The sequence below is a fragment of the Pygocentrus nattereri genome, chromosome 20 (genome assembly GCF_015220715.1).
Source record: "Pygocentrus nattereri isolate fPygNat1 chromosome 20, fPygNat1.pri, whole genome shotgun sequence".
Classification (NCBI taxonomy): Eukaryota; Metazoa; Chordata; class Actinopteri; order Characiformes; family Serrasalmidae; genus Pygocentrus; species Pygocentrus nattereri.
This window is the reverse complement of record NC_051230.1, coordinates 34,836,966-34,863,228: the sequence shown is the minus strand read 5'-3', so window position 1 is coordinate 34,863,228 and position 26,263 is coordinate 34,836,966. Positions and strand designations below refer to the sequence as shown.

Genomic DNA, 26,263 nt, shown 5'->3' with positions numbered 1-26,263 from the left:
GGAGCAATCTTCAGGAGCCGGCACAACTCAGTCAAAACTTGATCATCCTGCTCATTTTTAACAAATATGTAATAAATGGCATATAAAAGTGGAATAAAGCCATTTATATATATATATACACATCACTTACTGTAACAATCTGAGCTGGCATAAATTCAGCTTATACTAAAGCAGTGCAGTTCTGTACTTTGGCTCACAAGACAAACACTGAATAAACAGCCAGCATCTTCCATACAATCACATACAAACAACAACAACAACAATAAAAAACAACAATTTCAGAAACAGTGATGCACAACAGCAGAGCATTGACAGACTTTGGCACAGAGAATCAGCTGGAATGCTGGACGGTAAAGGCACAAAGCTGGAGCTCGGTGAGAATCAATACCTGACCGATATGATAATAAATCACTGATACTGATTTTCAAGAGCTGAAAACAAGTAACAGCCAAAATGATTTGGACCTGCCTGACATTCCTGAAAGTGGTTTCCTTACAGAACATTCAAAGAGACATGACTATGATGGTGTTCCTGTGCTTCTGACCTGTTTTCAGGAACATTTTTGATTCCTAAAAGCTAATCGGCTCTGACCGTTGCTGACAATGAAACCAACAAGCAGCAGCTAAAAAATCCAAATAGTAATGCAACAGAAACACCAGCATATGAGGCGATGCGCTAAACTGTAGGAGACCAAGCTCTGTTTCCCTGTTTATCCCTACTTTGATAAAACTTCCTTTACTGATACTTCCTGGGTAAGAATTTCTGTTCTTTATATTATTTCTATTTTTTAAAGACTTCATGTAAAACCTGTAAATAGCTGGCAGAGGTGAAACATTGTCCAATGTTCTACGGGCAGTAAGTGAACAAGCCCACTCAACAAATGGTTTAACTCAGGTACATCGTTTGTGTACTTGGTCCACCCCTGTTAATGAGAATTTTGGGGGGAAAAGCTCTTAGCATGTCTGGCTGTGTTGGCTTTGATGGTCCTGAATCTTCTACCAGAGAGGAGTGGCTGGAGGAGCTGATGTCCAGGATGAGAGGGGTCAGCTGTAATCTTGCTGCTGTGTTTCATGACCCTGCCTGTAGACATCTGAAGTTTGGCTCCTTTTAGTGAGGAGAAGGAACCAAACAAGATGTTTCTACATGAAGACAGTCCGTGTGACTGAGGGTCAAAGCAAGATTTTCTGCTTTTCAGAACTTCAAATACTTGGAATCCATAAAAAAACGAAAACTTGTTCAAGGCAGTAGAAGCTGCTTATTCTTCTTAACTCTAGCTGACACCATTTAATGCCAGGGAATGCCCCCTTTCCTCATCCTCAGATAGATTCCTGCATGAGGAATCTCTACCTCTGGGCATCTGGACACAGCTGTCCATCTGAGGACGCATCTGCGGTGCAGTAAACACACCAAGAAAGAATACTCCAATCATGATGACCAGAGCTGCAACTCCGACAGCCAGTACTCCAAACCCCACTCCCGTCTGATATCCATCGCTGTTTCCCTTCTCATAGGCGCTCTTCCATATCCAGCTGTCCTCCACAACTAAAGGTAGACAGAACAGATGCAGTCTGAGTGAGTCTTTAGGAAAGTCTTCAGGTCAGACTGATGAGAAATGCAGAACACCAGAGACCCTTCAGACCGTTTATAACTGTACTCTAACTGAAAAGCTGATTCAGGTATGAAAGTCAGGATTAGCGAGTACCGTTCACTGAGCTGATGAAGATGTGTTTGTAGTCACGGTTCTCTGTGTCTGGGGTATATATTTGGATACTGGAGCTCTTCCCTCCTTAAAACGAGAGACACATCACAAAAATATCACTCACAGGATCTCACGTCTCAGTTACTGAGAAGTACTGAGTTTAGCTTAGAGCTGCCAAAACTGAAAATGAGGCACTAGTTTACGCTCAATTAGCCGAATGTATATCTGTAACTGAAGCAGCACATTTACACATTTTGTAGTAACATACACTGACATGCCAAAAGTCATGGGACAGGAAGTAATATCATGTATGACCCCCTTTCACCCAGTGAAGTGCAGCAACTCAACAGGTGGACAGAAGAGGTCTGGAGGGATATTGAGCCGTCTGGATAGACACCCATAGCTCTGTGGTGTTTGTAGGTGCAGGATCTGTGGTGTAAAAGTTCCTCTTCACTACATCCCATAAGCGCAGGATTGGGCTGAACAGCCAGGCCACATCATTCATCTGAACTCTCTAGAACACTCCTCAAACCAGCGCTAGAGGGCCAGTGTTCAAGAGGGCCAGTGGACCCAACCCATGCCATGGGAACACACCAGACACCAGTGTGGAACCACCACCATCCTGTGGTGCCTTGCTGACAACTGGGATCATTGCTTCATGGGGTCTGCACCACATAAACCCTACTGCCAGCCTGAAAGTGCTGGTACCGTAACTCATCGGACCACGCTACATGACACCAGTACTCTAGGGTCCATTTAGCGACCTCACAAGCCCAGGTGAGGTGCTGTGTCCAGTGTCGTGGTTTTAACAGAGGCACTCTGGTGGGTCTTCCGCTCCCATATCCCATGGAAGCTAATGAACGCAACACTGACCCGTGGGACACGTGAGATGCATGTGGGGCCTCCTGCATTAAGTGAGCATATGATTTCTGTCAGAGTCGCTTGTCTGCATACTTGGACAATTCTACCCAGATGCCACCGGTCATGATCATTAAGCACCCGTGGGCGCTGTCCACTGTGGGTGGTTATGCCTTCTATGATGTATTCCCAGTACCCATGTGACACTGTGGAATGTTAAATACTCACACAACTTCGGAAAGGGAATGTTCCTCCCCCTGACACCCACTATTCTACCTCGGTCAAACTCAGATAATGCACGTTGCTTTGTCATGACCACGCTGGCCAGTGTTCGGCCTCACTCACAAGATTACATACAGGTGTGGGCACTCACAAGCCGTCCCCTGAGGTAACAACACTTCATAATCAATTTCCATACTGCCATCACATGACGTTTGGCACATCAGTGTATAAGAAAAACAGACTGTTCTAAATGAAACAGATCTAAAGAGTGATATTCTTACGACAGAGCCCAGATTTGAGGTGTCTGGATGTGATGGGACTTTATAAAACAAACATTTCTGGTTCTAAAACCTGATTGGCTGAGTCCTGAGAATCCAGGGGTTACAGTGATTTTGTATGGGCTGTTATTATACAGGACAAAGTGAAATTATACACACCTTTGACGGTCACGTGTGAAATGCTGACCGGTGTGTTGTCCTTCTCCTGTACAGTGTAGTTCCCGCTGTCTGAAGGCATCATGTCCATCAAAATGAAGGTGTTTCTAACGATGAGGACTCTGGGCTGATATTCAGGAAGACACTGATACTGACGTCCATTCACACTGCACAGCTGGACTGTGGAGAGGACAGCAGGCCTTGCGACCATTATGATCACTGGCTGGGAAATCTGCAGATCCAGTTCAAGATGTTCTCCAGCATCCAGCTCAAGATCAGACTCGAGAGCTTAAAAAACAAACAAACAAACACCATGAGGTCAATTCAAGCTCTGAAATACACTAAACGGTGCTAGAGTCTTAAACGGTGGCTGATGTTGCTCTGTTCAAGCTCCACCCACAAAGGTTTTCTTCTGTAGCCACACCTAGACTGAGCAATTGGTACTATGGTAATGGTAATATGGTTGGAGGTACCATATTGCAGGGCTGTTAGTCTGGGTTCCTGTCAGGCCACAGTTCATCAGATATTAGCATTTCCCTTCTGACAGACTGCTTTTTCTTTCTCATTAGGCTGAATGAATAACCGGCTCTAAATGTAGGTATTGTGATATAAACCGAGTCTGTTCTACAGTTTCTCATTAGACTGAATGAATAACCGACTCTAAATGTAGGTATTGTGATATAAACCGAGTCTGTTCTACAGTTTCTCATTAGACTGAATGAATAACCGACTCTAAATGTAGGTATTGTGATATAAACCGAGTCCGTTCTACAGTTTCTCATTAGACTGAATGAATAACCGGCTCTAAATGTAGGTATTGTGATATAAACCGAGTCCGTTCTACAGTTTCTCATTAGACTGAATGAATAACCGGCTCTGAATGTAGGTATTGTGATATAAACAGAGTCTGTTCTACAGTTTCTCATTAGGCTGAATGAATAACCGACTCTAAATGTAGGTATTGTGATATAAACCGAGTCCGTTCTACAGTTTCTCATTAGACTGAATGAATAACCGGCTCTGAATGTAGGTATTGTGATATAAACCGAGTCCGTTCTACAGTTTCTCATTAGACTGAATGAATAACCGACTCTAAATGTAGGTATTGTGATATAAACCGAGTCTGTTCTACAGTTTCTCATTAGGCTGAATGAATAACCGGCTCTAAATGTAGGTATTGTGATATAAACCGAGTCTGTTCTACAGTTTCTCATTAGGCTGAATGAATAACCGGCTCTAAATGTAGGTATTGTGATATAAACCGAGTCTGTTCTACAGTTTCTCATTAGGCTGAATGAATAACCGACTCTAAATGTAGGTATTGTGATATAAACCGAGTCCGTTCTACAGTTTCTCATTAGACTGAATGAATAACCGACTCTAAATGTAGGCATTGTGATATAAACCGAGTCCGTTCTACAGTTTCTCATTAGACTGAATGAATAACCGACTCTAAATGTAGGTATTGTGATATAAACCGAGTCTGTTCTACAGTTTCTCATTAGGCTGAATGAATAACCGACTCTAAATGTAGGTATTGTGATATAAACCGAGTCCGTTCTACAGTTTCTCATTAGGCTGAATGAATAACCGGCTCTAAATGTAGGTATTGTGGTATAAACCGAGTCTGTTCTACAGTTTCTCATTAGACTGAATGAATAACCGGCTCTAAATGTAGGTATTGTGATATAAACCGAGTCCGTTCTACAGTTTCTCATTAGACTGAATGAATAACCGGCTCTAAATGTAGGTATTGTGATATAAACCGAGTCCGTTCTACAGTTTCTCATTAGACTGAATGAATAACCGACTCTAAATGTAGGTATTGTGATATAAACCGAGTCTGTTCTACAGTTTCTCATTAGACTGAATGAATAACCGACTCTAAATGTAGGTATTGTGATATAAACCGAGTCCGTTCTACAGTTTCTCATTAGGCTGAATGAATAACCGACTCTAAATGTAGGTATTGTGATATAAACCGAGTCCGTTCTACAGTTTCTCATTAGGCTGAATGAATAACCGACTCTAAATGTAGGTATTGTGATATAAACCGAGTCCGTTCTACAGTTTCTCATTAGACTGAATGAATAACTGACTCTAAATGTAGGTATTGTGATATAAACCGAGTCCGTTCTACAGTTTCTCATTAGGCTGAATGAATAACCGACTCTAAATGTAGGTATTGTGATATAAACTGAGTCCGTTCTACAGTTTCTCATTAGGCTGAATGAATAACCGGCTCTAAATGTAGGTATTGTGATATAAACCGAGTCCGTTCTACAGTTTCTCATTAGACTGAATGAATAACCGACTCTAAATGTAGGTATTGTGATATAAACCGAGTCTGTTCTACAGTTTCTCATTAGACTGAATGAATAACCGACTCTAAATGTAGGTATTGTGACATAAACCGAGTCTGTTCTACAGTTTCTCATTAGACTGAATGAATAACCGACTCTAAATGTAGGTATTGTGATATAAACCGAGTCCGTTCTACAGTTTCTCGTTAGACTGAATGAATAACCGGCTCTAAATGTAGGTATTGTGATATAAACCGGGTCTGTTCTACAGTTCTCATTAGACTGAATGAATAACCGACTCTAAATGTAGGTATTGTGATATAAACCGAGTCTGTTCTACAGTTTCTCATTAGACTGAATGAATAACCGACTCTAAATGTAGGTATTGTGACATAAACCGAGTCTGTTCTACAGTTTCTCATTAGACTGAATGAATAACCGACTCTAAATGTAGGTATTGTGATATAAACCGAGTCCGTTCTACAGTTTCTCATTAGACTGAATGAATAACCGACTCTAAATGTAGGTATTGTGATATAAACCGAGTCTGTTCTACAGTTTCTCATTAGACTGAATGAATAACCGACTCTAAATGTAGGTATTGTGATATAAACCGAGTCCGTTCTACAGTTTCTCATTAGGCTGAATGAATAACCGACTCTAAATGTAGGTATTGTGATATAAACCGAGTCTGTTCTACAGTTTCTCATTAGGCTGAATGAATAACCGACTCTAAATGTAGGTATTGTGATATAAACCGAGTCTGTTCTACAGTTTCTCATTAGACTGAATGAATAACCGACTCTAAATGTAGGTATTGTGATATAAACCGAGTCCGTTCTACAGTTTCTCATTAGACTGAATGAATAACCGGCTCTAAATGTAGGTATTGTGATATAAACCGAGTCCGTTCTACAGTTTCTCATTAGACTGAATGAATAACCGGCTCTAAATGTAGGTATTGTGATATAAACCGAGTCCGTTCTACAGTTTCTCATTAGACTGAATGAATAACCGACTCTAAATGTAGGTATTGTGATATAAACTCTCACTAGTATCTATGAAAGAACACATCTGTACTTTATTTGTACTCACGAAGAAGATGGAGAAGCTGCCGGCAGTCAAACATCTCTCTCCCACCGCAGTAGGCGGAGTTGAAGCCTCTGGTAGCGTGGCTGACCTGAGGAACGGTCAGCGTACTTTGTCCTTTATTTACTGTACAGGAGAACTTCAGTCCTGTTTTAGCACCAGGTCCACACTCAGCCACTTGTTCACCATTCCTCCACCACTGGATCGCACCTGGGCATGGGACACTGCAGTTGAGGTCAGCGGGGTCATTGAGCTTCGCCTGCGTGGTTGGGAATGTGGCTGAGACGAACACGGGTCCTGCAGCAGAAACAAACATGGTCATCATCACCGTTTTCACTCAGAGAGCCTCTGCGGATATCAAGATCAGTCATACGTACCATAGAGGAGTCGTAGAAACAGCCCCAGAGAGGCCGTCCACAGGCACTTAGTGACAGACATCTGTGAAGACAACAGGAGAAACAGGACAGATCAGGAGAAACTCACACAAGCCAGGTGTAACACCCTCTGTTAACTTCTACATGTTTGGTTGGAGTAAGACTCCCTTCACTCCGGCTGGTGAGGAGCTTTTTAAACAGCTGTTCCTTGGTATCACTCAGTATTACCACAGTATTACCTTTAAAACACTACTAAGTTTGAGCAGATGGGAGGGGCCCAGACGCCCTGTCCAATCAGAGCTCTCGTAGAAGAGACGTCAGAGTCGCAGGCACAGCACGGAAGAGTAGGTAAATACGGACCGAAGCCCTAAACCGCCCATAAGGCTTGTCGTTTAATTACTTGACAACTTACTTCAATAAAACGACCTGCTGGTTCAGAGCGCGACAGTAAGCGCTCTCCGCGTGTAATCCAGCAGTTGTTCTTTACTTGTTTACGTGTTTGAATTCGGCTCTAGTTCCTTCGTCGTGTAGTCGTCTCTTCATGAGTGATGCGGATTCGAGGACCAATCACGTGGCTGCGTTCTGGACCATGTTGTGAACGTGAAGTAGTGCAGAGGCGAAGGGCCTTCCCCGCCCGCGGAGGGATACACTCAGAAACAGCGCCGCGGTTCACCCCGCCTCCTAGCGGCGCTTCACAGACACAAAGCGCGAGAAGCGAGTCTCACGCTGTGCTGAAGCTCAGGAGTCTGCGCCGCGTAATGTAGTCCGTCTACACGTCACTCCCCAGCGAGGAGACCAGGTCCAGCAGGTCCAGGACGGGCTCGCCAGTCCCTTTTACTGGCCTTCTGAATAATAATGGGACAAAGGAAAAGCACCTAACGCCAGAAGGACCATCGGTCACAGGCAGAAACGTTTTCAGCAGGTAAGTTAAAAAAAAAACAGTTATAAAAATGTAGTAATTGCATTAATAACATGTGAAAGGCTAAGAAGTGAAATAACTTATACAAATAACTACAAATGATATGACTAGGCTAAACAGTATGGAAGTGATGACATGTTGTGCTTTACATTTCAGATTATATATATATATATATATATATATATATGAGGGAGATGTGACAGAAGGATAGCAGCAAGAGTGAAAGGGAAGGTCTACAAGACAGCAGTGCGTCCTGCTATGATGTTTGGTTTGGAGACTCTGGCTCTGTCTAAAAGACAGGAGGCTGAGCTGGAGGTGGCGGAGATGAAGATGCTGAGATTTTCGTTGGGAGTGACCAGGATGGACAAGATTAGAAATGAGCAGATCAGAGGGACAGTGAAGGTGGAGCAGTTTGGAGATAAAGACAGAGAGGCCAGGTTGAGATGGTTTGGACATGTGTTGAGGAGGAATAGTGGATATATTGGGCAAAGAATGTTGGAGATGGAGCTGCCGGGTAGAAGGAGAAGAGGTAGACCTCAGAGAAGGTTTATGGATGGAGTGAAGGTGGACATGGAGATGGTTGGTGTGAAAGTAGAGGAGGCAGTGGATAGGGCAAGATGGAGGCAGATGATCCGCTGTGGCGACCCCTAAAGGGAGCAGCCGAAAGAAGAAGATATATATATATGAGTGAGAGATCTGACAGATAGCATATTAAAGCGTGACCACCATTTGCCACTCTTTGTCCCTGTTGTGGTAATAAAATATCCCCCTCCTTTGATTATTTAAAGGCCAGGTGCTGACAGCCGCCAGGACGAGGGAAGACCCAGCGGTCTGGTACATGTTCAGGACAAAGACGGTGTGTCCCTGGAGGTGGGATACCACAAGTCCTGTTACAGACAGGACACCAGGTTCTTGTCCAAGTCCACTGCAACAGTTACTGGGACCCCAGAAGAAGAACAGCAAGTTGTTATATTTCATATTACATCAGCTGATAATTCCCTCCCAGTGCGCAGCATTTCAGGAGGGAAGCATTGACCTTCTGCATGTCTGTTTATTGCCTGTGGACACAGTCGTGACTTGCCCATTTAGCGAGAGCTGGAAATATTTATGGGAAGGTGGAGAATTTCATCAACGTTTTGTGATCAGATGTATATTTCTGAAAAGAAATATAAATATATAAAATGTATAGCTGCTCTTTATTTGAATTGGTGTGATTATACTGTACTTAAAAAAGAATTCGCTTTGAAAAAATATGGTGCATAAAATGATATTTTGCATTCTTTAGTTGTTTTTTTTTTTTTGCAGAAATGAGCCAACCTATGATGCCGGCTACAAGATTTTCTGAGGAAAAGTCATCTGCCGCAGAATAAAGAAGGATCTTCATAAATCTGGTGAAGGAGCATGAAAAGCTAGATGCTTCAAACCACAGGAATTTTAAATATCATAATTTTACCTTTTAGGTCATAATTTGACCTTATAGTGGGCCTGTATCAGGTCAGCTGAGCATAGACTTTTAAGCAATCATTTTATAGATACAGCAGCTGATACAGTGTGTTTACTCTAAATTGTTTGTGTGTTTTTATATATATATAGAGTGTGTATATATATAGTGTATATATAGTATGTATGTGTATTTACAGTGGGTTGCAAAAGTATTCAGCCCCCTTGAACTTTTCAACCTTTTGCCACATTTCAGGCTTCAAACATAAAGATATGAAATTGTAATTTTTTGTGAAGAATCAACAACAAGTGGGACAAAATTGTGAAGTGGAACGAAATTTATTGGATATTGTAAACTTTTTTTAGAAATAAAAAACTGAAAAGTGGGGCGTGCAATATTATTCGGCCCCTTTACTTTCAGTGCAGCAACTCACTCCAGAAGTTCAGTGAGGATCTCTGAATGATCCAATGTTGACCTAAATGACTGATGATGATAAATAGAATCCACCTGTGTGTAATCAAGTCTCCGTATAAATGCACCTGCTCTGTGATAGTCTCAGAGTTCTGTTTAAAGCGCAGAGAGCATCATGAAGACCAAGGAACACACCAGGCAGGTCCGAGATACCGTTGTGGAGAAGTTTAAAGCCAGATTTGGAAAGAAAAAGATTTCCCAAGCTTTAAACATCTCAAGGAGCACTGTGCAAGCGATCATATTGAAATGGAAGGAGCATCAGACCACTGCAAATCTACCGAGACCCGGCCGTCCCTCTAAACTTTCAGCTCAAACAAGGAGAAGACTGATCATAGATGCAGCCAAGAGGCCCATGATCACTCTGGATGAACTGCAGAGATCTACAGCTGAGGTGGGAGACTTTGTCCATAGGACAACGATCAGTGGTACACTGCACAAATCTGGGCTTTATGGAAGAGTGGCAAGAAAAAGCCATTTCTCAAAGATATCCATAAAAAGTCTCATTTAATGTTTGCCACAAGCCACCTGGGAGACACACCAAACATGTGGAAGAAGGTGCTCTGGTCAGATGAAACCAAAATCGAACTTATGTTTGGCGTAAAAGCAATACAGCTCATCACCCTGAACACACCATCCCCACTGTCAAACATGGTGGTGGCAGCATCATGGTTTGGGCCTGCTTTTCTTCAGCAGGGACAGGGAAGATGGTTAATATTGATGGGAAGATGGATGGAGCCAAATACAGGACCATTCTGGAAGAAAACCTGTTGGAGTCTGCAAAAGACCTGAGACTGGGACGGAGATTTATCTTCCAACAAGACAATGATCCAAAACATAAAGCAACATCTACAATGGAATGGTTCACAAATAAACGTATCCAGGTGTTAGAACGGCCAAGTCAAAGTCTAGACCTGAATCCAATCGAGAATCTGTGGAAAGAGCTGAAAACTGCTGTTCACAAACGCTCTCCATCCAACTTCACTGAGCTCGAGCTGTTTTGCAAGGAAGAATGGGCAAAAATTTCAGTCTCTCGATGTGCAAGACTGACAGAGACGTACCCCAAGCCACTTGCAGCTGTAATCACAGCAAAAGGTGGCGCTACAAAGTATTAAAGCAAGGGGGCTGAATAATATTGCACGCCCCACTTTTCAGTTTTTTATTTCTAAAAAAAGTTTAAAATATCCAACAAATTTCGTTCGACTTCACAATTGTGTCCCACTTGTTGTTGACTCTTCACAAAAAATGTCAATTTCATATCTTTATGTTTGAAGCCTGAAATGTGGCAAAAGGTTGAAAAGTTCAAGGGGGCTGAATACTTTTGCAACCCACTGTATATATATAGTGTATATATATATATATATATATATATATATATATATATATAGTGTATAGTGTATATATATAGTGTATGTGTATATATATAGTGTGTATATATATATATATACAGTGTATAGTGTGTATATATATAGTGTATATATATAGTGTATAGTGTATATATATAGTGTATATATATATAGTGTGTATATATATATAGTGTATAGTGTGTATATATATATATATACACAGTGTATAGTGTGTGTATATATATATAGTGTATATATATAGTGTGTATATATATATATAGTGTATAGTGTGTATATATAAATATAGTGTATAGTGTGTGTATATATATATAGTGTATATATATAGTGTGTATATATATATATAGTGTATAGTGTGTATATATATACAGTGTATAGTGTGTATATATATAGTGTATATATATATAGTGTGTATATATATATATAGTGTATAGTGTATATATATATATATATATAGTGTATAGTGTGTATATATATATATATATATAATGTATATATATAGTGTATAGTGTGTATATATATATATATACAGTGTATAGTGTGTATATATATATAGTGTATATATATAGTGTGTGTATATATATATATATATAGTGTATAGTGTATATATATATAGTGTATATATATATAGTGTGTGTATATATATATATATAGTGTATATATATAGTGTGTATATATATATATAGTGTATATATAGTGTATAGTGTATATATATATAGTGTATAGTGTGTATATATATATATATATATATATATATATATATATATATATATATAGTGTATAGTGTGTATATATATATATAGTTGTCCTCTTTTATTGTTTTTATGTTGCAGGCAGGATAAATTGAACAGGAGCTTTGCCCGCGACTTCCCCCAGCTGGCGTTTTACTATCCCGGCAAGCGCAACATGTGTCCGATGGTTTTTGTTGAGACATCATCTGCACATACGTTGATAGACAGGCTACCTCACCTGTTAGGCTCAGGAATGCCAACTGAGGTAAGCCAAACTGAAAGTGACTGTGAAAAAAACCCCAAGGTCAAGTTCAGAGACCTCATTCTATACTACAGAGGACACAAGGACACTTTATAGTGCAGCACTGGTTTTAAAGAAGCTTTTGCGTGACGCTTCTGGGACGACATGCCCACAGCCACCCACGTCAGATGACTTTAATGTAACTGAAGCAGAATCTGTCCTTACTCGAATTATACAGTCTGATTTCCTGGATTGTGGGTGCAACTGAGGAACCAGTGCTGGCCGGCTCTGTTGATGTTCCAGATGATTTGAACCTAAAAGTGATGTCCATTTGGCAAGACCTTGAGTACCTTGCATCTGTTCACCATTTAACAGGTTCATCACACATCGTGTCCCTTCTTAATAGACTAGGACATTGTGCATCGTGGGACACAGTTGTCAGTCTAGACACTAGCCTTGCCCGACTTCAGCTAGTAGAAGGCAGAGACAAAATACCAAAAGGATTCTCAAAGAAAGCTCCTACATTACTTATGTGGGACAGCATTGACTTTGGGGAAGAGACACTGTCAGGTCGTGGAACTACTCATTGTGTTTGTGCTGCAAGGTTCTGTAATTGAAGCTGTGTCAACAACAAACAGACGGCCACTACAGAAGGAAAGGAGGTTTCTTCATTGAAACCAGTACCACCAGTTCAAAAGACAAGGGCCACAGAACTTGTTTCATCATGAAATTATTCCATTACAAATTATTCCATTTCTGAGTTATGTAGATGCCAAAATTGAGAAAATTAGTTTCAGAAGAAATGCAAAATGCTACATGGGATGCCGACTCTGCTGACAGTGAAGTGGATGAATAATAGCACTGAGTAAGAGAAGAACTTTGGAGTGGAGATGGACTGCACCAACACATGCTGCTGATGAGGGTGTTTTGGATGGTTGAATGTGTTGGATCTGGGATTGTGGAACACCTGCATGCACCAGCTGTAATGTATTCAATGCTAGAATGAACCATGCTGTGACCTTAACGCATGATTCTATACTGTTTTAACAGATCTTGAGCTGTATTGCATTTATTGTGGAATTTTCTTCATTATTTAAAACTAAAGGGGTGCAGTAACATTTTGATTCATTTCAGCCCACTTGGCCCCAAATCTGTGTCGGGACCAAAGAGCTCCCCGTCCTCCGCACCGAAGTTGCCGAATAATGTGAAAAGGCGTTACTAATGAATTAAAGTTACATCAAAGTTTTACTTTTAATTGAATCTGTTTTCTAATTTGAAAAGAGTGGCAAAGTAAGAGAGTTGAAAAAGCGTTCTTGCAAAAGTCGAAAAAGTTAAAGAAAAACGAAGTCAGATGAAAAACCAAACTTCAGCCGCAGGTTCGGTTCGAAGGGAAGAAAAGGCGTCTTTATTAGTTCCGATGTGACAAACTGGCGCCCGAAAGCCAAAATGTACAGACACTTCAAAAACAGGAACATGACGGCTGACAAAGGATGGCTACACTGCACAGCTTGAGGTCCTAAATGAACGTTGCATTACTGATGGATCTCAGCCACATATTCTGTCCCTGCATTCTAGCAGAGGCACGTTTCTCTGGTCAGAGAAAAATAAAAGGTCATTTACCATTTTTACTAGATCTTAGGGGAGATTCGAGATAGGTCTATAGTTTGATAGTTCACAGGTCTAATTACTGCAAGTTTAAGAGTTTTTGGGATGTAACCGAGACTAAGAGAGGAGTTTATTATTGACAGAACAGGCTTGGTTATTTCTGGTAAGACCTCCTTGAGTAGACCTGTAGGAATTGGGTCCACAATACAGGTAGAAGAAACTTTTAACTAGTTAATTTTCTTGAATTAAGGTAAATGATTCCAGCCTCTGCAGTGACTGTAATATTCTCAGGGTCTAGACTGGAATTAGAAGACAGCAGGTTTGTGGGGTTTAACTGAGTTTCTGAATTTTCTGTCAAATTTTTTCGATTTTATCACTAAAGAAATTCAAAACATTGTCACAGTACCGATAAAACATGGCTGTATTGTCCACCCCTACATACTGGTGTACTGCTTATCGCTGTTGTCGGAACAAAGCCTCATATCTCCAAAATTGGAACTTTACAGGAGAAGGAAAAAACACTCCACTTTTAATGTAAGTCAATGGAACCAGACGTCTTTCCAAGTAATTTTGGGTCATTTGTTTTGGTCCATTCATCATGAAATTTTATATATAGGACGACGTGTTCTTTCAAATGATGTCAAAAACTGAAAAATGAGCAGCGTTATGTTTTGTGGCCTGTTTAAGTGGCAGCGCTCAAAAACACCCCTATTTAATTTGCTGGGGTCATATTAGCTAATAAGCTAATGATCTGTAAATCACCTTTAAAACTTTAAAGCTGCTAGTACAGAAGGAACGCTGCGGCTGTGCAGCTCTGTGTTCTTGTATGTTACAGATCGTCTAGAATGATGTTTTTCTGATATTGTTCAGGAGAAACGGAGGTGAGAGCTGATAGAGAGGCTTCCCGAGAGGAAACACAGCTGGTCACTCTGCTAAAACCTTGCTAAAATCCTCGTAACAATGTGCACTAGCTGTCACGCCTGCCGTTTCTGGCACCTCATGGACCCTCACAGAGCAGGTACTATTTGGGTGGTGGGTCATTCTCAGCACTGCAGTAACACTGACGTGGTGGTGGTGTGTTAGTGTGTGTTGTGCTGGTCTGAGTGGATCAGACACAGCAGTGATGCTGGAGTTTTTAAACACCTCAGTGTCACTGCTGGACTGAGAATAGTCCACCAACCAAAAATATCCAGCCAACAGCGTCCTGTGGGCAGCGTCCTGTGGGCAGCGTCCTGTGGGCAGCGTCCTGTGGGCAGCGTCCTGTGACCACTGATGAAGGACTAGAGGATGACCAACACAAACTGTGCAGCAGCAGATGAGCTGTCATCTCTGACTTTACATCTACAAGGTGGACCGACATGGTAGGAGTGTCTAATAGAGTGGACAGTGAGTGGACACAGTGTTTAAAACCTCAAGCAGCACTGCTGTGTCTGATCCACTCAGACCAGCACAACACACACTAACACACCACCACCATGTCAGTGTTACTGCAGTGCTGAGAATGATCCACCACCCAAATAGTACCTGCTCTGTGAGGGTCCATGGGGGTCCTGACCACTGAAGAACAGGGTAACAGAGTATCAGAGAAAGAGATGGACTACAGTCTAAACTCACACCAAGTTATGAGAATCAAATATCAGACTGCAAAAAGCACGACTTGTAATACGTAAGCACTCGAATCCTAACGTACAGACGAGCAGACTGTGAGAGTGGAACTCCTCCTGCAGATCATGAAGAGTCTCACACACAAAGCACTGCTGGAGTGAAGCAGGCAAACACCACATACAACAGGATAATATACTATTATCTACATATTATATATATTATACTCTATAATTTACTATATTACATTCCTGAACTAGTCTCAGTACTTTCACCACAGTGTATATAAACAACTGAGAACCAGCGCCTTTATGTAAAATCTCACAGAACTACTTTTAATCATAAACTAATAATTCAGTAAAATGGTGTGGTGAAGTCTTGAGGGCTTTTTACAGGGCCGTGTGAAAGACAACATGAGGCTCAGTCCTCTCATAGATGACTACACATGAAATACAGGCAGCAGCTTAACTTCATGTCACTTTAACGCTCAGTTTAAACAGGCGGAGCACATGACGGTGAAAACATTCAGCTCTACTCGCAGTGTGCTGCACACACACTAGATGGCAGCACTACAAAACATGGACTGGGTCTTCTAGTAGGCTTGTCCTGTAGGTGGAACTATAGGTCAACACGTTAACTCTGAAGGAGTTTCCTTTGAGAGCTGGCTTCTCTAGATCTTCACCAGCCTGCTGCACAGAGGTCAGTCCGGTCCTGCTCTCCATTAACAGTAAACTCTCAGCACGAGATGCGAGACTGTCCTTGGTCGAAATACTCCACAAAGAATTCGAAGCAATCCGTGAAAGTTTAGAGTTCAGCCAGGAACAAATCCTGACTCTAACTAAAGAAAACAGAGCACTGCAGCAGAACATCAGTGAACTCGCCACCCAAATACCGGCCGTCATCACAGACAGCAAACTAATGACAGAAGCAGTCTTGGACTTACAGACACACAGTATGAGAGACAACATCGTCTTCTCTGGCATTCCCGAACACACAGCGGAAAACCCTGAAGATCTCCAACAGGATTTCATGGTCTCTAAACTCAAAACATCACCGGAATTGGCCTCGGCTATCACATTTCATCATGAGTAAAGCACTGACTTCGGGATCAATGACCAGTTCCCACAGCTCTCTCTCTCTCTCTCTCTCTCTGTCTCTCTCTGTCTCTCTCTGTCTCTCTCTGTCTCTCTCTGTCTCTCTCTGTCTCTCTCTGTCTCTCTCTGTCTCTCTCTGTCTCTCTCTGTCTCTCTCTGTCTCTCTCTGTCTCTCTCTCTCTCTCTCTCTCTCTCTCTCTCTGTCTCTCTCTCTCTCTCTCTCTCTCTCTCTCTCTCTCTCTCTCTCTCTCTCTCTCTCTCTCTCTCTCTCTCTCTCTCTCTCTCTCTCTCTCTCTCTCTCTCTCTCTCTCTCTCTCTCTCTCTCTCTCTCTCTCTCTCTCTCTCTCTCTCTCTCTCTCTCTCTCTCTCTCTCTCTCTCTCTCTCTCTCTCTCTCTCTCTCTCTCTCTCTCTCTCTCTCTCTCTCTCTCTCTCTCTCTCTCTCTCTCTCTCTCTCTCTCTCTCTCTCTCTCTCTCTCTCTCTCTCTCTCTCTCTCTCTCTCTCTCTCTCTCTCTCTCTCTCTCTCTCTCTCTCTCTCTCTCTCTCTCTCTCTCTCTCACGTTATCTCTCTCTCTCACGTTATCTCTCTCTCTCACGTTATCTCTCTCTCTCTGTCTATCTCTGTCTCTCTGTCTATCTCTGTCTCTCTTCTTTCTCTCCTCCCTCCATTCATGGTATTGGCACACAGGCTAAACAGACCAAGGTACTACACCTCCTCTCTTCTTGAAAGGCAGATATATGTTTATTACAAAAAACCCATCTATCAGAAACTATCCTAATAAATCAAAAAGCCGCTTTCCAACATAACACCACGATATCTGACCCAGAAGGAAGGTATATCATAATCAACATTAGCATTAGCAGATGACCCACCCTTTTTCCAGGACTTTTCCACTCATCTTTACACCATCTCAGATTCCGCAATTATAATTGGAGGTGACTTCAATACCATCATGGATCCATATCTAGACAGAAAAAGCAGTGCACACTCCACCCATAACGGGCAGTCAACAGATACCATTAAATACTTTATGACTGATCTGGGGCTCAGCGATGGTTGACACCTCAGACATCCAATGACCAACGAATTCTCTTTCTGTTCAGCAGGTCACGGCTCACATTCTCACATTGACCTCTTTCTAAGCAGTAACTCTATCACATCTATCATCTATCATCTCAGACATAATATACCACCCTATAATAATTAGTGACCACCCCCCTGTTTCACTCAAGTGGAATATAAATCACGTACATAAATCTTTCAGATGACGCCTTAATACTTCTCTCCTAAAAGATTTAGAATTTGATAGTTTTATCCGAAAAGAGTGGGCATCCTTCCTAGAAACAAATGATTCTCCAGAAACTTCACCAACACTACTTTGGGAAACTGGGAAAGCCGAACTAAGAGGTAAAATAATATCCTACTCCCCCTATAAGAAAAAAAATCTAATCTGCAACAAAACATTTAGGAATTATCAGTGTTGAACAACCCCACAGATAAAACTGAGTGAGCTAAGAAAATCTAATATACAATACAACAAACATAAATAAGAAGACTCGATTCTTAATACAACAATTAGGACACAAAAAGTTTGAACACAGCAACAAATCTGGAAAACTCCTGGCCAATCTAGTAAAACATACCAAAGAAAAAACAGCAATACCAGGAATTACAGATGAGCCAGGAAATACTATCCAAACACCAGAAGAGATCAATCAAGTATTCAGAAAATTTTATGAAAATCTCTACTCACTAGAACACGATCCAGAAACAGAAGACACTGGCACTTTTCTTAATAGCATAAACCTCCCGAGACTGACCGAAAAACAAACACAAATGCTGGGAAATCCAGTAACGTCAGAAGAACTTTATAATGCCCTTCACCACGTCTAATAATAAAGCACCTGGTACTGACGGCTGTCCTGCTAAATTTTATAAACACTTCTGGACAATGTCACCCACAATCGCCCCACTATTCAATAGAACGACTGCTAAAATAGAGCATAACAAGACTTTACCATCTGAAATGAACACCGCTATAATTTCACTTCATCTCAAACCTAACAAAGACCCCACCCTTCCCTCCAGCTACCGTCCACTATCACTCATTAACACAGACATAAAAATGATAAGCAAGACCTTGATGACTAGATTAGAAACAGTTGTCCCATCACTTATACATCCCGATCAGACCGGCTTCATCAAAGGAAGACATTCAACCACTAACAGGTGCAGACTACTTAACCTTAACCACAAATCAGACACCGCAGTAGTCACATCAGATGCAGAGAAAGCTTTTGATGAAATCAATTGGAAATTCTTGTTCACCACACTGCACAAATTAGGGTTCGGAGAATCATTCATTAACTGGATAACTGCACCCAAAGCCACAGTTAATACTGATGGACTAATATCACCAAATTTCACACTGCACAGAGGTACTAGGCAAGGATGCCCCCTCTCACCCCTCCTATTCTCGATTTTTATAGAACCATTGGCAGCAGCTATACGACAAAACACAAACATAAAAGGTATACAAACCCAAACTGTATTTCACAAAATCAGTTTATACGCAGATGACATTCTGTTTTTACAGAATCCCCCCAACCAATTCCTCAAACCATACAAATTATTGTATGGTTACAAATGCAAATGGGGCAGTCGTGGGCTGGAGGTAACCAGTGACCGGAAGAACGCCGGTTTGATCCCCTTGGTCTGACAGTCCATGATTGAAGTGCCCTTGAGCAAGACACCTAACCCCCAATTGCTCAACGGGCGCCGTGGATAGGGCTGCCCACCGCTCTGGGCAAGTGTGCTCACTGCCCCCTAGTGTGTGTGTGTTCACTAGTGTGCATGTATGTGGGTGTTTCACTGCACGGACGGGTTAAATGCAGAGGTCTAATTTCACAGCGTGTAAAACACAGTGACAAATGGTTGTAAATTCAAATGACTGAAAAATACTCCAAAATATCCAATTACTCTATTAACTGGACTAAATCTACTATCAATCAACATGAACTTATCAAATATAGCAGCACAGTCTCTTCATATCCCCTCGAGCACCCACTACGTCACATATCTGGGCATCAAAATTTCCTCCCAGCTGTCAGAGTTGCCCAAACTTAACTCTCAACTATAAACAATGACCTCAAACGCTGGATGAACTTTCCACTGTCCCTTATTGGCAGAATGTCTACAATCAAAATGATCGTATTACCAAAAGTAAACTATTTTTTCTCATTGATTCCCATTCATCCTCACTCTACCTGGTTCAAAACCTTCGACTCCATTATCCCCAAATTTTACTAGAAAAATAAACCACCTAGGATCAAATTAGTTACATTACAGAAGCCCAGAACTCAGAGAGGCCTCAAAGCCCCCGATTTCCAACAATACTTCCTAGCAAATCTATTACCCATCCATCCATTTTCTAAGCCACTTCTCCGTCAGGGTCGCGGGGGGATGCTGGAGCCTATCCCAGCAGTCTTCGGGCGGAAGGCAGGATACACCCTGGACAGGTCGCCAGTCCATCGCAGGGCAGACAGACAGACACAGACAGTCACTCACACACTCACACCTAGGGGCAATTTAGCATGTCCAGTTGGCCTGACTGCATGTCTTTGGACTGTGGGAGGAAACCGGAGAACCCAGAGGAAACCCACGCAGACACAGGGAGAACATACAAACTCCACACAGAGAGGACCCCGGGCACCCGGCCGGGGAATCGAACCCAGGCCCTCCTCGCTGTGAGGCGACAGCGCTACCCACCACGCCACCATGCCGCCCCAAAATCTATTACAACACATAATAAAATTGACAAAGCCTAATCAAACAGATGAATTATGGGGAGCAGTAGAACAAGCTTCAAGTAATGGAATTTGATCCTCAGGCTTTCTGTTCATTAGCACAACACTCAAGTGCCTGTTTCAAAAACCCAATGGTAGCATCTACACCGAGAGCTTGGTGGAAACTATAGAAGATCACTGACGCTATAATTTCACCCTCCAAAACACTCACACTTATGACTCAACCCGACTTTCCTGCCAACAAGAACACGACTTTACACAAATGGAAAGAGGTATTACACAAGGTATTACACAAACAAAAGGTATTACACACATCCATCACATTCTACAGAATAAAAACTCTAACCATTTCACATCTAACCCAGGTTTACGGCACTGAGAGTAACCAGCTTCTGGAATATCATCAGTTTAGATCCATATCAAGCTCAGAAATTAAAAGCAAAAAAGGTATGCTAGACCCAAGTCCACTAATTTCAGAATTCATAAACATCTCCTCCTCAAAAAAAACATTAGCTAAAATCTACTGACCTCTGGACAAACATTCTGGAAAACACGTTTAGCATGACTGGGAATACTGACCTCCACCTCATACAGTAGAAGGCCATTCACAGAGTTCACTGCACTGGGCAGAGGCTCTGTAAAATGGGAATAATAGACTGTCTGTTCACACCGTTCACTAAACACTCCTGACAGTTACATACATGCCTTGTGTTGTTTGACACCAGTCAAGAACTTCCAGCACTTGTTATAAATCAACTAACCCCATTGGTAAAACAGCCCGTCTCCCCGTCCCCACCACTCCGTCTGTTAGGGGACACAATAGTCCATCTAAACGAGGAAGGAAACAGAAGTCTCTTGGTGGCGCTTCTACCCCGATGTTCCTTTATATGGCAGGTATAACAAATGGCTAAAGCTCAATTCATTCTCTGACGGTACAAATATAATTATATTATTCCCCTCTCTTTTCCTTTTTCCTCTGTTTTGTGGGTGGTGGGATTTAAAAAGAAGAAAAGTCAGTAAAGCACCAAGACCAGGACAGCAGAGGATGAAAGAAACAATATGGACATGCACTGATTTTAACAGTATGAGACAGACACACAGATACAATAATTAAGACCTTTATTTATGGAGTGCTTTTCATAAAAGAGGCAGCTTAAAGCTGAGAACGCTAAGCAGTGATGGTACAAACTTAATAAGAATCACACAAGGCATAACAGAGCAGATTAAAAAGCAGAGTTTAATGAAGCACTGAGTGAAAGAGCTGCCTTTTCAGATATTAAAATAAACTCTGAGCTCCAATGTCTAATAAAACCGTTATAAAAGCTCCACAGTTTAGAGGCGGATTAACAGAAAGGGCCCCTCCGTGTTTTCTGTGAGTATCAGTCAGTATCTGCAGACTCAAGACCTCGTGCTGGAACATAAAGACAGACACTCTGATGTAAGTGGTGCTTTATGGTCATCGAGAGCCTTAACTAGTAGCAGAACTTTAAAATCAGTCCCAGCATTAAAAACACTGCACTCTGACAATCACAGTGTCACATCTAAAGTTTGGGGACACAGACGATCATGTTTTCTTTGTAATAACGTCAAAATCTAGTTAGGTTCGATCAGAGAAAAGCAAAGGAAACCTACCAGTGTCCCCAAACTTTTAATATATAATGTCCACAAATAATAACAACACGTTTGGGGCCTGATTAGGATTATGGCCGAGGACCTGCTGGGTTGCCTGGTCATTAGTGTAGCAGCACTTTAGTGTCAGTTCAACACAGGCTTGGCTAAACTGGGACACACACACACATATACACACACACGCGTACATACCGTATGTGTGTATGTACACATGTATACAAATACCTTCTTCCTTCTGTCTTCTTGTGTGCTCTAGCCAGTGCGATTCCCAAACCTACTGTTACTACAGAGAGAACCACAGTGGACACAGTCAGAACATGAACACCTGTCTGGCCTCCATCACAACAACAACAACAACAACAACAACAACAACAACAACAACAACAACAACAACAACAACAACAACAACAACAACAACAACAACAACAACAACAACAACAACAACAACAACAACAACAACAACAACAACAACAACAACAACAACAACAACAACAACAACAACAACAACAACAACAACAACAACAACAACAACAACAACAACAACAACAACAACAACAACAACAACAACAACAACAACAACAACAACAACAACAACAACAACAACAACAACAACAACAACAACAACAACAACAACAACAACAACAACAACAACAACAACAACAACAACAACAACAACAACAACAACAACAACAACAACAACAACAACAACAACAACAACAACAACAACAACAACCAACAACAACCAACAACAACCAACAACCAACAACAGAATTCATTCATCCGTGTTATACAGGTTAATTCAAGTAATCTAACTGGATAAATGTAGGGCTGCAACCAAAAAAATGTAATAAAATTCTGTAAAATTATGCTAGAAAATGCTAGAAATCATTGTAATAAATAAGACTTTCATGAGAAATCAATACAGTATGTGTAAAAACTGCTTCCCAGCTTCAGTTGGCGAGTCTTTATTATTGATTGGTCTTTGTTTCTGAGATGAAGCTCAGTGCTCGCTCTGGTAGAAAGATGCTATTCAATGAACAGGAAGCTGAGGTTTAAACATGACACCTTTTAATCGGCTGGTCAACCTGGTCAGCACGTACAGACCTGGGTATTTTTAAATATTTAATACTTTAAAGCTCTTCTAACAGGCTTCATTCAAGAGTATAAAACGTTAGTATTAATATTATTTTAAAAGAAAACAGGGCAGGGCGATAAAACGATAACGCTAATTATCACGATATAACCTCGACAGAGCGATGAAAGAGGTTTGATAAATTAGATGAATAAAAAGGTCTGATAAATGTAGCGATAGCCCTGATGGAGTTTTCTACGGCAAGGAAAGCGACGCTACTCTCCGAGTACTTCTGAGGTTTTCAACGTGAGTAGAGAGGGAGGGGGGCACGAGTGAAACTGAGTCACCAAGTATGCTACTATCAGTGGCGTAGCTGTGCTGACCCCACACATCCTAACAGGCTTTAGCAGCGTTAAATCACGTCTGCTCCTCTCAGCTACAGCCCTGTTACAGCGCTCCGTCATATCTCAGTGTTACTGATTCACAAGCAAAAAAAGAGAAAGAAAGAAGTGTCTCGTGTTCGTTACAGTCCTGATTTACATGACAGTAAACTGAGGAAGCCGTGAGGCATTGGAAAGCGGGAGCGCCATCTTTCCAGGCTAGCTGTTTTTAGCAGCTGGCTAACTTGAAGCAGCTCTCCGTCACTCACAAAACACGGAGAACTGATTATACTGTCGATCAAACACGACACAAAAGCACCGCTTTCCGTTCACACGTGTCTAAAAGTCGGACTCTGTTTGTCTGGTGTTGATGTACTGCTATTCACCCCTTAATCTACCACAGAGAAATCCAGCCGTCTGCTAGCTGGTGTCTGAATACTGTGGTGAGCTCGGACGTGCCTGTGGTAGGACTGATGGCAGTGCATGTGCATCAATATCAAACGAAAGGATTTTTCATGATAACATCGCCCAGCTCTAGCTGCAGCCTTTGATTTATGTTAAGATAAAGATGTACTAATACTCAGTATGCAGGAGTGTTGTGTCGTGTCCGGTTCTAACAGTCGTACCGTTTTTAGAACCAGTGAGGATCAGAGTGATGAGCTGTATTTCCTCTCGGGAAGCCTCTCTATCAGCTCTCACCTCCGTTTCTCCTGAACAATATCAGAAAAACATCATTCTAGACAATCTGTAACATACAGGATCACAGAGCTGCACAGCCGACAGTTCAGAACCACAGCGTTCCTTCTGTACTAGCAGCTTTAAACATTTAAAGGTGATTTATAGATCATTAGCTTATTAGCTAATATGACCCCTGCAAATTAAATGGGGGTGTTTTTGAGCGTTGCCACTTAAACAGGCCACAACACATACCCAGTACACCAGTATGTGGGGTGGACAACACGGCCGTGTTTATCAATACTGTGACAATTTTTTGTTATCCTGATACACGATATCCTCACCTATAAACACTGATCTTCTACTCAGGCGAATAAGTGCGTTAGTCACTCATTCTAGGAATAACACACGTACTTAAGAAATTAATAAATCATATTCAGTTTTATCTTCCAAGATCAATTGATTTCAAATATCAAAAGCGGTTGATGGTAATTATTACAACTGCTTATAAATGTCTGTCAATCTGAATAATAAAAAGAACTTATGTAATAAAAAAGCACTTATTTTCGCATGGACAAGGTATTCCAGGGTCTGCCTTGTTGGATATCAAAGTTTTAGGACTGCAAGAGGAGAGAAGATCGATAAAAACCATAGCTGCCTGATGCTAATCACTTGTAAATCAATCATAAATATATAAACCACAATCAAAATGACTGCACGTTTACTTCAGACACTAACAATTTCCAAATAGGTACCTGATCTGATCAAAATATAACCAAATTCATAATGATATCAAAATACTGTTAGCATTGACATGTTCAGCAACGTCACACCTGAGCAGCCCAGGGCTCACATGGCACGTGTGACTGTCTCAAGTAAACACTTTGTTATTGACCAAAATACCAAAACAGTTATGCCCCAGTAATACCCCAGGATTATAAGCACCATGTATTGTGAGAGGTTTTTTTCATATCAACCCCCCCCATCGCTACCCAACACGTAAGTGCAGAGATAACACGATGTCTGCGTCAGAGATGTTTCAAATGGACATGAAAGTATGAAAGTGCAGCAGACCTTCCATCACCTTCTGCTGTCTAGCCTGCCTCATCTGAAGGAGTCCACTTTGTTTTTTGAGGCAGCACATATAAAGGGACAGCTGGTCTTTTGGGGTTAGCATTAGCTTAGCCCTGAACTACCCCTGTGTGTTGAGACTTGGGCCGGAGCAAAATCATGGACCATGGGGGTCTGTGAGGACCACTTAGAGAACCGCTGGTGTAGCCAACTCATATTAGTCAACTCATCACAGCAAGGCTGTGTCTGACCAGCTGAATTTCTACCTGCTTTGTTTATCTTGGGTGATTTACAGTTCAGGCTCTCACAAAATGTATCAGTAGAGCAAAATCAGGGAAAGACAACAAGAAGTGAACCTGAATTTTGTTCGGATGCAGCCTGAACACAGCGGAACTAGTGCTACAGTGACCAGAGCAGCTTGTGGAGCACAGCACTTTGAGAACATAGAACATAGTCTGTAGTTGCAGCCCTGGAATATCTGTAAAACAGCACGTACCTTTAACAGTGACCGACACTTTCCGTACGAGAGCAGCTCCATCGTTGATCTCTCTGACCGTGTAGACTCCAGAGTCAGCAGGCACCACATCTCTCAGCACCATGGAGTTTCCAAACACTGACACTCTGTCTTCATAGCCCGCCTTACAGCGCACGGAGCGTCCATCCACAGTGCACATCTCGACAGGGGTTGCAGATCCTTCATCAGTCTGGGAGAACGTTAGAGTCACTGGATGGAACGTGAGCAGGTCCAAGATGAGGAGATCTCCAGCTGGAACTTCAACAGAAGAGCTGTGAGCTGCAGGAGAGACAAAAGGAGATCAGAGGTGGGCAATATCATACGTTATCGTTATCGCATGTAAAGAACACTAAACTTCACAGCAGTTTCTTAATCAATTTGTACTCCAGTTTCTCCAACATGAAGTTCTTCCTGTTCTCTGTGTGACCTTAAATGTCTCAATTGCAAATACATAAAAAAAGTCTCTTCTGGGGAGCAAATTGGTTTTCCAGCTGTTCAAAGGTCTTAAGGTTACCCACGTCCAGTATCTGATGCAGTTTGGTTAAACCAAATTCTGACCATTTCTTAAACCCGGTGTAACGAGGAGCGAGGAGGCGGACGCACACGCTGAGATAAGCGAGGTTTATTAGGGGCAAATCCAGGGTCGTAGTCAGAACATTCCAGGGTCAGAGA

At 41.7% G+C, this 26,263-nt stretch overlaps 1 protein-coding gene and 1 long non-coding RNA gene across 4 annotated transcripts in view; one reads left to right on the top strand and one right to left on the bottom strand.

Annotated features, from left to right (window-relative positions):
* Window positions 1-25,649, bottom strand: part of LOC108415185 — a 26,348-nt gene extending 699 nt beyond the window's left edge. The window contains exons 1-6 of one of the 3 annotated variants that reach the window (XM_037531942.1): window positions 25,574-25,649; window positions 6,983-7,043; window positions 6,612-6,902; window positions 3,217-3,501; window positions 1,703-1,786; window positions 1-1,542 (exon numbers count right to left, since the gene is read on the bottom strand). The exon at window positions 1-1,542 is cut by the window's left edge and continues 699 nt beyond it. In XM_037531942.1, coding sequence (XP_037387839.1) covers window positions 1,271-1,542; window positions 1,703-1,786; window positions 3,217-3,501; window positions 6,612-6,902; window positions 6,983-7,043; window positions 25,574-25,615 — 1,035 coding nt within the window. In that variant the 5' untranslated portion in view covers window positions 25,616-25,649 and the 3' untranslated portion in view covers window positions 1-1,270. Of the gene's footprint in view, window positions 1,543-1,702; window positions 1,787-3,216; window positions 3,502-6,611; window positions 6,903-6,982; window positions 7,044-7,391; window positions 7,475-25,573 lie in introns of those variants that run through there. The other 2 variants (XM_037531943.1, XM_037531944.1) reach the window with 2 other exon arrangements.
* On the top strand, window positions 7,517-13,398 carry LOC119261894. Its single transcript, XR_005129254.1, has 4 exons — window positions 7,517-7,901; window positions 8,687-9,013; window positions 9,204-9,289; window positions 12,005-13,398. It is a non-coding gene; the product is annotated as an uncharacterized LOC119261894 (long non-coding RNA).
* Window positions 25,650-26,263: the final 614 nt, after the last annotated feature.